Genomic DNA, 15,127 nt, shown 5'->3' with positions numbered 1-15,127 from the left:
GCCAACACCCTACACTCTGATTTGACCCTAATTAGAAAAAGTGTCGTCCTTCCCAGGTATCTCAGCTGACAGGTTCATGTTACAATTCCATTGGTGTTTTCTGTGCAGTGGTACGTCATTTTCACAGATTTCACATCATTCGCTGTTGATGAGAAGAAAAGAAGAATCCAAAACGCTAGCATTTTTATGCAACCTTACTATTCGAAAAGGGGATGCCATCTCACTCTCATGCCCAGGAGAGGGAGGCCACGTTGGGCCTGGGTCGCTCGAAAAATCCCCTGGAGCTCAGCCTCCACGGTTACGGAGAACCGGAGTAGGGGGCGCCATCTCACCCTCATGCCTGATAGGGTGAGGCCACATTGGGCCTGAGTCGCTCGAAAAAGCCCCTGGAGCTCAGCCTCCACGGTTAATGAGAACCAGAGTAGGGGGGTGCCATCTCACCCTCATGCCCAAGAGAGGGAGGCCATGTTGGTGTTTTCTGTGCAGTGGTACCTCATTTTCACAGATTTCACATCATTTGCTGTTGATAAGAAGAAAGGAAGAATCCAAAAATTGAGCATTTTTATGCAACCTTACTATTCGAAAAGCTTCAGAATAACTAAAGTGTTGTTAGTCCCAAAGTGATAGTTCACCCAAAAAATGAATAATTTGCCATTATCTTCCAACCCTAAATGAATTTCTTTCTTCTATAAAACAGTTTAATGTGTCAACTGTTTTTTGAAAATGTAATGAAAGTCAGTTGAGTTCAGTGTTGTTTTAGATGCTATTTTTACATTTTTCAAAATAGCTTTTGTGTTCCACAATGAACCCCTTCAAGAAATCCCTTTGACCATCATCATCACATCAATAAAGCAGGCGTGTACAAACTGTGGGATTTTATGCAGTGACAATCAGGATTTTAAGGTAACAAACCTTCTTAAAGGCATGCAAGGTCAGAGGTCGGACCTTATAGACTAATGGGTCCAAACAGAAGATGGGACCTCCCATATCTTGTGTACTTCTACAATAGAGTTTGTACTTACTTTATTCAATTACAAGACAGTGGTCATTGTTTATGGTCTAACTTTAAAGGTGAGGTGTAAAGTTTCAAGGTTTGCCTTAAGGTAATGGTACCTTATCCACAAAAGTGAATTGTTCTTAAAAACTCGAGCAACCATACTGAATGACAAATGACCTTGTTTTGGCCCAATCCTGCGGAAGTCCTCTATAACTCACGTCTCCTACTCACACATGCATATATAAATAACAGACTGAAGCAGATCAGAGTTAATCCAGCAGTGACTTTGAGAAGATAAAGGATCTTTAACAGCAAGGATAACTTTGAGATTTTCTCTGGGCTGCTGAGATTCATTTAACAGTCATTAATTGATGAAGAGCAGATAGCTGACATGGTTCTACTCAGCCTCTTGGTTTTGGGTGCGCTGGTTAAAGGCCACCTGGCTCTAACTGCTAGTGATTGTGGGACTTCCTTCAGGCGTCCAGGTAGGCATGGCTTTGTCTCCAATTATTAGACTATTTTAACTGCTTTTAAAACTAAAACAATGATCGGTTTTAAAGGAAAGAGATCAGGAGCTTGTTTTTGTGTTACAGCGTACACGGACATTGCAGTGTATTGCGGGACCCAGTCTATAAATCTGGCCATCCAGGTTTGCCCGGTCATTTACACTGGATATAACGAGAGCCTGTTGTTTCTGAATCAAGTCAGAAATGATCCGTTGTGTCGCGGCACGATAGACTCGACAGTCAATCCTCCAGTCGTGCGCTTCAGCTTCCCGCTAACACAATTAGACGCCTGCGGCAGCATCTTCCGTGTGAGTACTACTGCATTTTAAACCACATTCACACTGAATGAGTATTCTCTAAGTAAAATCAAGAATCTTGAGCTTTGGCCTGCTAAAAAATGCACCAAGCCAAACTAGCGAGGTTACCAACAGGGGTCAATGTTACTCAACATGTTGAAAAGTAGGTATTTAAAACCTGAAAAAAAGGTAAGTTCCCCCCATTTTCCCTGTATTTTGTAAGCTCTCTCTTTAAGTCCATTTCATTTCATTCATTGTCTTAATTTGTAGACCACCAGCGCTCCAGGGACAGGGATCTTCTCGGACTTCTCTAACATCCAGACAGTGAATGTCAGCGGGGTGGTCACATCTTTTGACCCCACAATAGGAACAGTGACCTACAACGCCGAGCTGAGCTATTTTTACTCCTGTGCATATCCTCTCCAGTACCTGATCAACAATACACAAGTTGATGTGTAAGCACATTTAACTCTCTTAATAGATGAATTCTACTGAAATAATAATAATAATTAAACAATCTTAAACCAGCCTGGTCTTAGTGTCTCAGACTAGTCAGAGTTTTAGGGAACTTTTGGACTGGTCCATGTTCTGGCTTACCGTTTTGAATCAATGAGAATGAATTTAATTGGTCAAAAGTGAGTGTAAAGACATACGATTTCTATCAAATGCTTTTCTTTTGAACTTTCTAGTCATCAAAAAATCCGGAATGAAAAATGTATCACATTTCCAGAAAAACTTTAAACTGTTTCACTGTTTTCACTGATGATGATGATGATGATAAGCATTTCTTGAGCACCAAATCAGTGTATTAGAATTATTTCTGAAGGATCATGTGACACTGAAGACTGGAGCAATGATGCTGAAAATACAGCTTTGCCAAGACAGGAATAAATACAATTGTAAAAATATATTAAATGTGAACAATTTTCACTAGCCTATTAGTCACTATTTTACTGTATTTTTGATTACATAAATGCAGCTTTGGTGAGCATAAGAGACTTTTTAAATATGAACAAAACAGTAGTTTGAACACTAGTGGAGAGTGAGCAGCTTGTGGACATTCTTAGCTAATTAGTGAATAATTATTTCCTGTGCATCATTTGAAATCTCTAACCTTTGCCTCCCTCTTCAGGTCATCCTCCTCCATTGCAGTGATTGACAACAATGGTAGCTTCATCAGCACTTTAAGCATGCAGCTCTTCAAAGTAAATACACAACGAAGGAAAAAAGTTTCCAAAATCTATAGCTTTTTCTATGCTGTGCCATACTGTGTCCAAGACTTCATATTTGACCTGTGTCTCTAGGATATAAACTACACAACTCCACTCGTCATCCCTGCTTTTGGTGTAGAGCTCAGAACCAGAATCTACGTGCAAGTCATCGCAGCAAACTTGACTTCACAGTGAGTAACATTTGCTGATGTTTCTTCTAAGATATGCCTCCATTAGTTAATGTAGAAACTGACTGATTGTGTCCTCTACAGGTATCATGTTCTGCTGGATCGATGCTATGCCTCCATCTCAGCCTTACCTTCAAATTCAACCTTTTTCAACCTCTTCGTCCCGTAAGTCTAAAAAAAAAGTGGGGAAAGTCATGTTAAAAATAACATTTATAATCTGATATAATTTATTTTATATTTGACTTATTTATATATTTAAATTAAATTAAGAATTAATATTTAAGGTTATTTTCAAAACAAAGCCACAAAGCTATGCAATTCGTCAACTAATTTATTTTATATTTACTGTATTTATACTAAGAATAATAAATAAGAAATATAACAAATTAAAGCATTTTAAAGAATATTTCATCAATTGAATTAATTTTTTTAATCTATACAATTATTTTAAAGACTCATAAGTAGCTAAACCATGGAAAGTAATTGGTTGTCTAATTTTTTTTTTATTATTCTTATTAACATCAAAATTTAATTCAAATGAAAATATAATCATTTAAATAACACTTCATTAATTGAAATTGTTTTAGAGTCTCTACAGAATTATTTTGTAAACTCAACAAAGCCGTGGCAAGTCATTTGGTCATACTTAAAAATTCTCCTTCTCTTCTTTTCTTAAAGGTGCTCTCAGGATCAGTTTACCACCATGTCGGAGAATGGAAACAGTCAGAAGGCTCGCTTTAGCTTCCCGGCCTTCCGCTTTATTGAGCAGCAGAACCAGACCATTTCCACCTACTACCTGCACTGCATCACCAGGCTGTGTGAAACCAGCACCTGCGCACAGTTCAAGGTAACACACACTTTCAAACCGGCCTATCAGACTACAAGAATCGGGGTCTTGACTGAATGAGCAGATAAACGTGCCCTGCTTTATTGTTTAACCCTCATCCGTTTTCAATGCTCAGCAATGCAACAGCAGGAGGAGACGGGAAACACAGACAACGAAAATTAAAGATGGAGTCTCAGACACCACCCTCATCACCTCAGGACCTATTAGGATTAAAGCAGAAACCCGTATGGCTCTTTCCACCTCACTATCCTTCTCATAATATAGAAACATTTCGAGACACATAAATGTCGCCAAATAATAACTGCATATTGTTCTTTCTTTCAGCTCTCAGCACTAAGGAAGAAGGTAAGCGTCCCTCATCAATGTGATTTATTCACAGTAGAATGCCAGAAGATTTGGTAATAACATGCTGTCCCTTGTATCCCTGTACAGCCGTGAGCAGCGCACAGAAGGACAGTGGTAATGGGGCGTCTACAGGACTGGGCATCGCTCTGGCCGTCCTCATCATTGTAGGCACTGTTGCTGCCCTCTTGGCCGTGACCTTTTACCGAAGACTTAAGATGCTGCGTTAACTTCCCGTGATCCCAGAGCTCTTTTTGTGTACAACAGCACTGGTGAAGATGGAAACTGGGGATCCATTTTATTAATATCTGACTTTTTCAATTAAAAAGCTTTGTCGGCATAGAAGACAACACGATTGTCATTTGAAATGCAAATATTGCAGCCAAAAATATATGTCAATATATAATATCTTATACACTTAAGGCACTAATATATTTAAATGCACACCATTTTATTTTATAAGCAAACATGTACAGAGGGCATTTGGTGTGAGAAAGAGGATTACAAAGGGAGCAATGCTTGTGTGTCGACAGTGGTTTTAAAAGGATATTTGTGCAGATAAAACATTTTATCTATTTAAAACTGCTTTGCAATTTGTCGTAATGGATTCGTGCTCAAGCTGTGCCACATTAAAGCAGGATTTAAGGCTTTAGGATTGACAGGTTTGAAAGAACATTTAAAAAAAAATATTACAGCTGCATGAAGAGCCTCGCTTTGATTTAGCGAGCTTGAGTCTTATTAATGAGGAATGAATGTTTCATTTTGGAAAAGTGATTGTAAGAATGCCTATTTTAATTCAGATGCTTCAGCATATGCAATATATGACAGATTTAGACAGGTGTTTTTTGAAACTGTTTTTAGAGTTTGTACTTTTGTTGCATGCAATGTCATTAATAAAGGCTTGTAGGATTGTGAGAACTGTCTCAGTCACCACTAGGGGGAGCTTCACCATTGTTTGAAAAAGACACATTGGCTAGAATAATGTTTTAGTCATCTTACAAAAGTGTTTCTTTATGGCTGTCTTACAGTTCATTTTACAACGCACTGTTTTAGGAGATTTTTTTATGGGTTTATTGCTGCCCCACTTCAAAGAGTCAAAACAAAAGTGGAGTCTCAAAAAGTAGCCTACATCATCTTTTATGTACATGAAGGGCCGACATACTTTCTATAATTTCGTTTCTGAATGTTTAAGTACAAAGGTTACACGGTATTCAAAATGTGTATTCTTCTGTTATCTTTATTTTGGATATATTATTTTCAACGTGAAACAAGGGTGCCACATTTTAAGCATTCTCACGCCAAACGTCTATTTTCTCACGCAGTTAAATATAAAAATCATCTCGGAGCAAAGAAACTGATAACGCGCCAACAGACGAATCAAGATGAATAAGAAGTCCGACCAGCTCTGTCGCGGAAGTAAGTCTTTTTATGTGAATATGAGACACAGTAAACTATTTGCATTTCAAACTAATGTTTTTATGATTACGACAATTAATTAAAACTAGTAACGTTAGATACAACGAAAACAACTGGAAGCGGATGACACCGGAAGCCTCGCACATTCAAACAAATCCCCTTATTAAGCATAACAAAAATAAATAAAGGTGAATAATCTTTAGAGTCTATGGATGAATAGCCTACAACTCACAAGATCTGTTACCAACAACAACAGTATTACGAGTAGGCCTAAATAACTATGGTAAACTACTAAACAGGAAAATAATAAACAATGAGCCAGGATAACATTTACAATAAATTTCACTTTAATTACAATTTAAGTTGAAAATAAGTTAAATCATTGCGGTGGATAATTGTAGTAGCCTATGCTAACAATAGGAACAGTAGCCTAATACAAGGCTAAAAACTCTTATAATTTATGAATTGATTATAGAACTGCATTTTGCAAATAAATACAAAATGTTAAAGAGTATAGGCATAGGGTATTGCAGCGTTTAGATAAACTGTGCTAGGGTGTGCCAAAATGATTATGGTAAACCCTCAGATTATATGTAGGCTATTGAGTAACAAAACTAAAATCTCTTAATCTTATTTTCGGTTCTTATTACAAATTTGACCATATTTATGCAACTGGAAAATGCTTGGGTGATTTCCTTTTCAGATTATTGTGTTAGTGAGGAGTATTGTTTGATAATTGATGCCTGTGTAAGCATAGCACTTGTTTCAGATGAAAGCACTTTAGTCATATCCTAATGCAGTTTAATCATATGTCCTACAGTGTTGTACCAGTACACAAACTCTCTATTCACTCTGAATAAACAGGTAAATTAGCCTAATGTTTGTTCATATCATGCTGCATATCCCCTCAAATTAATTCACAGTTAGTACAATAAGATATATTAGAGTGATATTAAGGATGTCTTGATGTAATGTCAGAGCTAATGCAAATTAAAAATTTACATGCTGCCAAGTAGGTCATGATAAATACATTGAAAAATGACTTTCATTATATGGTGATGAGGATATTAATACAATATGAGGAGGGACAGTCACAGTGGGATATGAGAAGTAAATATGACAGCCCTCCAGTGGGTAAATCTATATAATAAATAATTTTATGTGAGTGAGGTTGTCATGAGGAGCAATACCTGAGAAACAATCTCGTCTGGTGAGATGAGGCCATGCAGAGGATCTTCAGAGGATGCGGGCGACCTTATTAGTTAGAGAGGACGATGACTTCATTTCAATTGCAACGCAATGTGCTAATTGCAATGGCAAAAGTAACATGTGAGCGGTGATTTATTGTGTCGTAATGGAATTATCTATGATGCAATTTCATGTAATGTTAAATTGCATGGCAGGGTTAAGCTAATTAATGGAGAAGATATATTTAAAATAGACAAGTAGTGTCATTTTGGGAGATGGAGTTTGCAAGAAATTACCAGACAGGAAAGGAATCATGAAACATTGATGCACTGTACCATATCTAGACAGATGGGCCTTTCTGCCGCTGTCTGTCTCTGGAGACTGTGGGTAAAACATTAGCAGTGAATGAAACACTCAGTCTATTAGATACTGTGCAATATTGCTATGATGTTGGTTTAAGGTTGTTGTTGTTTTTTTGGGAAGATAATGGCAATTGTTTTGTTCTGAGTATGAAGAAATGAAAAAATCAGCTGCTGGAAAATTAACTCATATTTTTTAACCAAACAAAAAATTAAGGGCCAAATCCCCGGATGAAGACTAAATAACTATGTGAATGAAGAGTACCCTCTGAAAACAGCCTAATTTAAAACCAGGTTTAATTTGTTTGAGAAACCAATGCTCTTAAAACACTTGGATGTTTTTTTAACCATTTTTTCTTACCATACCATAAGAGTAGCTTTTGCTTTAGATTTTGAGAGAACAGCAGCTTTAAATGTTGTTGTTGTCATGACAGAGCGTATAGTTTATAATTTTTTATTTCATATTTCTATTCATTAGTTCAAGTTCCTGAGTGCATATACATATATATTTATAATGTCAGACTTAAAACATTAATTTTATGACATTATCGTTCACTACTGTGATCAGTAAGATTTTTTTTCTGCATTTATTTGATTAAAATATATTGTAATATTGTGAGATATATTAAGAATTTTATAAAAAAAACTGTTTGCTATTTTAATGTTTTATGAGTATTAAATATATGCCAGTCTTATGTGTCACATGATCAGAAATTATCATAATACGCTGATGTGTTGCTAATTTATTATTATCATCAATGTTGAAAACATAATATTGTGGAAAGAATTATACCTTTTTTCAGAAATCTTTGATGAGTATAAAGTTTAAAAACTGCATTTATTTGAAATAAAAATATTTTGTAACATTATAAATGACATTACTGTCACTTTTGATCTATTTCATCCATCCATGCTGAACAAAAAACATTAATTCCCTTAAAAAAATACAATCTTACTCACCCCAAACTTTTTTAATGGTAGTATAATTTCAGCAATTGTAGTATTTATGTAATGCATTTATGTGACTCTGAGCAGCATGTGTGTAAAAATGTACATTTTCATGGAGAAAGACTTTAAAACATTAAAAATGCACCAGGTTTTTTTTTTTTTTTTGATGGCTAGGTTACTAATCAAACTTCTTTTTTAAATATTGCAATTACAATTAGGTAATGCAAACAACTGAGAAGAATAAATGTTCAAAGCTAAGAAAAACTAGTTGTCATCAAGGAGTTAGGAGTAACTCTATAGACACTCCCAGGATTGAAACATGGAATAATGTTTATCGTCAGTGTAGAAATTGGTCTTTAGACAGGAAATGCCACACTGACTTTTCGGCAATCAGCCTTTTTTTTCTTTTTTTTTTGATCTTAGATTCCTCTGATTTTGGACACCATCAGGGTGTAGCTTCAGCAGGACAAACTGGACCAGTGGAATGCAGTGCCATTTACACCCCCTGACCCAGATGTACAGGAGAGACCAGGACAGAAGCGCCAGACCGTGCATGCAGTATAGGGATGGGACGGTTGAGTGCATCCAGCAGACCCCCTGTTGAGAGCAGACCAGCTCTGGACACACGTCTCCCGACCTGCTCCAGCTGTAGAGGAGCTGCTCATCTTTCATAATTCATTACAGAGACCCGAGACACAATGCAGCTGCCAGCAGCCTGTGCTATGATGTAAAAAGTGCTGCATTATGCATAGGATATGTTATGTTCTCTGCTTCAGACCGAGCGAAGGTCTGGCCTCTGAATCACTGAGTGATTGGGAAAGAGGGCAAATGTCAATTTGTATTTTGGTGACCCAGATGATTTGTGAAAATGCTCCTCACACATTAAAACTGTCAGCATAAAACTGTCTCCACGCTGAATTCTACTCAAGGATGGACACGAGGTTTAACCAAACGGATAAAACTAAAAAGCTCTTTATGTGTTGGAGAGAAAAAATGTTTAAATAAAAAACATTCTTAACTTTGACTTTAAAGGAATAGTTCACCCCCCCCCCCCCCCCCCAAAAAAAATATATATATATTTTTAATATTTGTTTGTTTCTTCATAGGACCAGATTTGGAGAAATTTAGCATTAGATCTCTTGCTCACCAATGGATCATCTTGCAGTGAATGGGTGCCGTCAGAATGAGAATCCAAACTGCTTTTTTAGCAATTTGTACAACTCCATTCCACCAATTAATGTCTTGTGAAGTGAAAAGCTGCATATTTGTAATAAATTAATCCATCATTAACGTTTTAACATTAAACCGTCATGAAAAGGTCCACCGACATACGTATATGTTTATAACTGATTTTCACTTGAACGGTCACTTGATCTGTGCAGATTTCTCTCCTGATTCACTTTTTCACTTGGGAAAGCTATATATGGACTCATTTAAAGTCAAAATGACTTATTGATGTATTTGTTTGTTACGAACATCCAGCTTTTCACAAGATGTTAATTGGTGGACAGGAGTGGTGTTGATTACTTGTGGATTACTATGATGTTTTTATCAGCTGTTTGCACTCTCATTCTGACGGCACCCATTTAACTGCAGAGGATCCATTGGTGAGCAAATGAGTACATTTTCAGCAAATTTTCATTTTGGAGTGAACTCCGATTAATTTTTTTTAGACAAAAGGTTAGAGATGCTTCACATCTGAAATTGTATTCATTTGCATCATTTATACTGCTATTTTCTTACCATAAAGTTGCTTTGAAACAACCTGCATTGCTATGTAAAGAAATTTGATTTGACATGACTTGGAATGACATGAAGGTGAATAAATAATGACAGACTGTACATTTCTGAACAAATCTAAACGTAGAACTGTCTTCAGGCAAATGTGGCCTACACCCAGTTGACTTCTTTTTACTGGAACATCACATTTTTCGTACATTAAATTAGTCACAATGCTCAAATGGATACATGTTTCTAAGCAGTAACTCATGCAGTCATTGTGAGTCACTCAATACAAGTCTTACCGGTTCACAATGCGGCTTATACATTCTTTTATTGTGAAGACTGAAGGGATCTGAGCACTTTGAGTCAGAGACAACCTCTTCATTAAAGATTTATAGCCTCAAGAGACGCAAAGACATTTCAGTTCAGAAAACAAACACCAGTATTGTCCAGGGTATTCAGTAAGAATATGTGCTCCATATTACTGAGTTTCTTTCAGACGCTGTAGGTTTACCTCTGTTTGTAGTTTCAAAGATTTGGATACATATACATTCTGCAAGAGGAAATTGTCTGTCTGCGTGGACATATGCAAGCTATCTAATAATGATGATGTTTGTAAGAGACACTCTGAGCCTGAAAGACAGGAAGGGGTGTTTCGTGACTGACAAGTGACAATTGTGATGATGTCTGGGCAGATCTTTTTGGCTGCGGATGTGTTTGGGGTTTGGAAATTTGGAGTGGTTTGACCCCGCTTGGAATGTGACCATGTCTGAAAAGCGCAAAGCGATGTTTTTTTGTCTGAAAATCTGCCGAAGGGCTTGTGAAATTCAGGCAATGGCATGACAGGATCTCAAACAGACTTCCATAGTTCCACAACAGAGACGTGCAAAGATTTACAAACTCAACAGGACCAAACATGCTCAGCAGAACTAACATCTGCATCTTCCTTTAATCTTTACAACATTTTTCATGCTATGTTTCCTACCAAGATGAAAGCAGTGTTATTTATATGCTCTTTTATATTTTTATTAACATTGTATATTACATAATATTAAATATTTCACTATAATAATACAACAATTTGAATTCGCTTTTCATTTTATTTAAATATTTATATAGCTTTAATTTATTTTCTGTTATTTCAGGCAACACTTCTAAGTTTTCAGTTAAGCTTTTCATCCAATAAATTTATAGTTTCTTTTTTTCAGTAAATAACTGTGTATTGTACATTCTCAGATCCTCCACAGTCTCTGCTCTGCTCTGCTCAGTTTGTGTCTCACTGCAATTTAAAGCATAAGGCGAATCCCAGTGTTATCATAAAGAGTAAAAATGTAGCCGTTAACCTCTTATCATTTTTGATATTTTTTTTACTTTGTTCTGCATCTTGCTAATTGAATGGGAGGAAACTCATAGCATTCATATTTTCTTATGAATTCTTAAACCTCCCACCATGATTAAATCCATGCCATTAAACAGGAACAACATTCTCTTTGACAAGTAGCTTCTTCGCTTCCTCTGTAGATGCTCATTTTATTTGTGTTATGACTAAAGCTACTTAATAATGCATTTCAGGCCTTTTTATCTTGGTTTTCAGTGCATTGCATTTATTGTGGTAAAATGCATGTGGGATAATGGGTATTGCACCCTCTCCCAACAGTAATAGTGTTTTCTGCTTGTTTTTATTAGCTTAGCCACACCCTGTTATTGTCCTATGACCCTCTAAATGGTGGTTAAACATTTCATTACAAAGTAGTATAACTACTGAGGTTCTCTTGTCTAGATCTTTGTGATCAGTGGGCTTGTTGTCTCTTTTGTGTAGGTCTTGGTTTCCGTCACTAAAAAAGGGGATGCTAATCAAAGAACAACAACAACTCCCTCCAACTGAGACTGCTTTGCATTATTGTTTATTTGGGCCTTGGCCTGTTTTTTTGTCAGATATCTTGATCTCGGTTTCAGATATTAGGTCTTTGTCTGGACGTCTGGTCTTGGTTTGACAGACTCCAGGATTCCAGTTATCAGGAAACCAGAGCATCTGAAATCTCTCGTATGCTTTGATGTACAAAATTAGTGATAAACATTATCCAGAGTAAATGTGTGGGATCAAGGACACTGATATGTCATCCAAGGGTTTCATTGGAATGATTCAAAAATGTGCTTTAGTGGCTCTGGAGATTGTTATGAAATGAGTCTGGGTTTTTAACCACATCAACTCTGGGGACCCACCGGTGGGTCCAATATTGCATATGTCTAATTCTCAAAAAATCAAAATAACAGCTGAAGTGGTTAAAAAAGGACCAAATTGTGCAGAGATTCAGCACTCCCCTTACACAATGCCTTTGAGGTTTTCTCACAAAATCTGGCTATTAAAAAAGATAACCTTTTACCTGCAGCTAAACTTGGTTGAAGGAGAAATAGTTAGATATAGGGGGGAAGGGGATAGGACGATTCTAAGGGCCCGATGTTGAAACACAATTTCTACCGAAACAGACCCCCCCCACCGGAACGTTATTTACCAAGATGAACGGGGAACGCAATCTTAGGTTAATATTATGACTAGTCAAGATTATACTACAAGTGGATATTGACTTTCTAGTATCAGAACATCAAAGAAATCAAAGCTTCTCTACATGTGGTCTGCCTCTTAGGTCCTTTTAGAAGTTATCAAATATTTACATGCCCATACCATCATAATCCTCTCATAAAAGGCTCTCATATATTACTTCACCACAAAAAAACAATAAAAACATGAATTCTGTACCCTTTAGCATTTCACAAAAGAAGTGCAAACTGTTTTATGTTACATCTTATCATTCAACCTTTTTTAAAATGCAAAATAAATGATAAATGACCTCATAAATGTAGTGCAAGTAGAGGTTCAATAAAAAGCCCTTCTTCATTGAAAATGTTATAATAGCACAGTTTGATATTCTACAATCTATATAAGAGAGAAGAAAGGGGGAAAGGGAACCCTGGGGAAAAGTGGGGTTATAAACTCATATATAGAGCATGAGAAAGTGGGGGCTCTCAGCTGACGCTTTGTGTTAATGGACGCTTTGCATTTGCCGGGTCATGCTAAAGCTCTCACAAATTGCGAGATGGTCCACAACCATTACGGACCACAAATTGATTAATTCCTGTAAGCATTAGGAAGCTTAAATGACTTAAGTTACTGAAAATGACACACAATTACTGGCCCTCCTTTACCTTCCTTATGAGTTCTAAAGTCAATACTGTATAATTCACATACTCTCCCTAATGGTGGTTCAGACACATTCATGCATTTGGTTTAGATAACCTCACTCAGGTTATGAAGCCATGTACAGTCCAACCTGATTGTTCCTGGTTGAGTTTCCTCCTTCATTAACACACCAAACTATTTTGTAAGCAATATGTTGAAAAATGGCATTGCTAAAAGGAGCATGTGCTCATGTGAGACACCTTATTCAAAGCCTGAGGCTGAGAGTCATTCTCGCTGGGTCTCTTTCTGAAAAACACAGAAACTGGAAGACAGCCCAAGGCTGTCGGCTCTAATCTTTGAGATTTGTACATCACCTGGACCAGATCTCGTGCTGGATCAGTCCCTCAGAGCTCACAGCACAATAGCAAGAAATAAAAACAGAACAATTCAACAGCTTATTGCACAGAAGTTGTTTTATAAAACTGCCACATGAACCTGTCATTTTTCCTTTCTTTGAAATAATGTGATTATTTTAAGCTCTCCAATTCTTCAAACCACATTAAAATAAGGAGAAAAAAGAACCAAAAACTCCCTGCCCCAAAGAAAGAAGGGTAAGCAACCTTCATTTTGTTTCGTTTTAACATGTCTCTGCCTCAAAGGGGGAACGATTATCTGACCATAAAGGCGATCTGTTTCACTTTTTCAGGGCCTGTGAGGTCATTTTCATTTTCTGCAGGATGATGTAATGATCACGTACTGGTTACACCTGAATAGTGTCACAAAAGCCTCAGTTTGAATATCCCTCCCTTTATAAACAAGCTCATAAACAGGGTTTTGAAGGCCTGATTTAAGTAAATAAGTAAATCAATAAATAAAGGTCATAATTTCTATAGATTCATTATTTGAGTTCCTTTTCATTTGGGTAAAATCGTCAATTTAATAAAAATACAATTATCAAAATGTAAAATAGAATATATAAATTCATATGCAAATGCAAAAAAAATAACAAATATTTGTTCACAAAATAAATTCTTAAATAAAATAAAATAGTCTTCGCAACACTGTGCTATTAAAAGCAAATGTAAAAGACCAAGCCAGTCTTCTATGTTCTCACTGCCAAGCACAGCTGAACTAATGAAGCATTCATGCATTTGGGTTTGGCTATTGACTGACACTGAGCAGGTCATGAAGGGCACCCACACCTCCCACAGATCTGTAGATTACGTCAGGGTCAGAGTGTCATCCTCCACTCTCGGCCCCCTCCCTCCAATGCATTCAATATAATGAGGCTCTGCTGCTTAGAGACTCTCATTCACACTCTTTGGAATGGGCGAATGTCCTTTGAACATATTGGAGGAGAGCATCCCTCTATCTCACTGTTAATTGCAGATGATCGTATTTAAAGCTCACACATTTTTTTGCCATCTAATTGTTGTTGGTTTGTTCTAATTTGAAGCAAACGCTCCTCGTCAGCTTTATTCACCCTATCTGAGGTGTCACCCATCTTTGTGATGACTGTTTCGGGCTTTGTTTGTCTAATGCAAAATTTCGTGGGTTTGTTCATTTGCTTCAGGCAAATCTTTACCTTGCAGAAGTTCATGCTCGTAAACTATGCTTTTGACATCAAAATGTAACTTTAATATCAGATGAATGCATGCAATAAAAAAAATCTGTTGCATAAATATATCTCTTAGTAAGGGACCTACTATATTAGTAATAAAACTAACCAGTAAAACACTTAAGGATGTTAATGAAAAAAATAGTGCCCTGTTTATGAACTCCCTCTGAGCTGTCATAGGCTCTCCATTCTCCTTTTCTTTTCTCTGAGAAAGAATCATCATGGTTTGCCTTTGTTCTTCATGCATTCAGTCTCGTATCTATCAGGCGGGCCATTAGGAGGTGTGAGTAAGTACAATACAAACCGAATGA

At 36.8% G+C, this 15,127-nt stretch overlaps 1 protein-coding gene across 1 annotated transcript; it reads left to right on the top strand.

Annotated features, from left to right (window-relative positions):
* The first annotated feature begins 720 nt into the window (after positions 1 to 720).
* On the top strand, positions 721 to 5,302 carry LOC132108433 (zona pellucida-like domain-containing protein 1). Its single transcript, XM_059515137.1, has 10 exons — positions 721 to 1,482; positions 1,591 to 1,811; positions 2,070 to 2,254; positions 2,932 to 3,004; positions 3,104 to 3,201; positions 3,283 to 3,363; positions 3,877 to 4,045; positions 4,161 to 4,269; positions 4,370 to 4,390; positions 4,478 to 5,302. Exons 1-10 carry the CDS (start codon positions 1,389 to 1,391, stop codon positions 4,615 to 4,617), a joined length of 1,191 nt encoding a protein of 396 aa, XP_059371120.1. The 5' UTR covers positions 721 to 1,388; the 3' UTR covers positions 4,618 to 5,302.
* Positions 5,303 to 15,127: the final 9,825 nt, after the last annotated feature.

Source organism: Carassius carassius, chromosome 28 (genome assembly GCF_963082965.1).
Source record: "Carassius carassius chromosome 28, fCarCar2.1, whole genome shotgun sequence".
Classification (NCBI taxonomy): domain Eukaryota; kingdom Metazoa; phylum Chordata; class Actinopteri; order Cypriniformes; family Cyprinidae; genus Carassius; species Carassius carassius.
This window is presented reverse-complemented; position numbering and strand designations above follow the sequence as displayed.

Coding starts and splice junctions, on each gene's coding strand:
- LOC132108433 (XM_059515137.1), top strand. CDS start 1,389: ATGGTTCTACTCAGCCTCTTGGTTTTGGGTGCGCTGGTTAAAGGCCAC. Junction 1,483..1,590: donor GACTTCCTTCAGGCGTCCAG/GTAGGCATGGCT, acceptor TTTGTGTTACAG/CGTACACGGACATTGCAGTG. Junction 1,812..2,069: donor CCTGCGGCAGCATCTTCCGT/GTGAGTACTACT, acceptor CTTAATTTGTAG/ACCACCAGCGCTCCAGGGAC.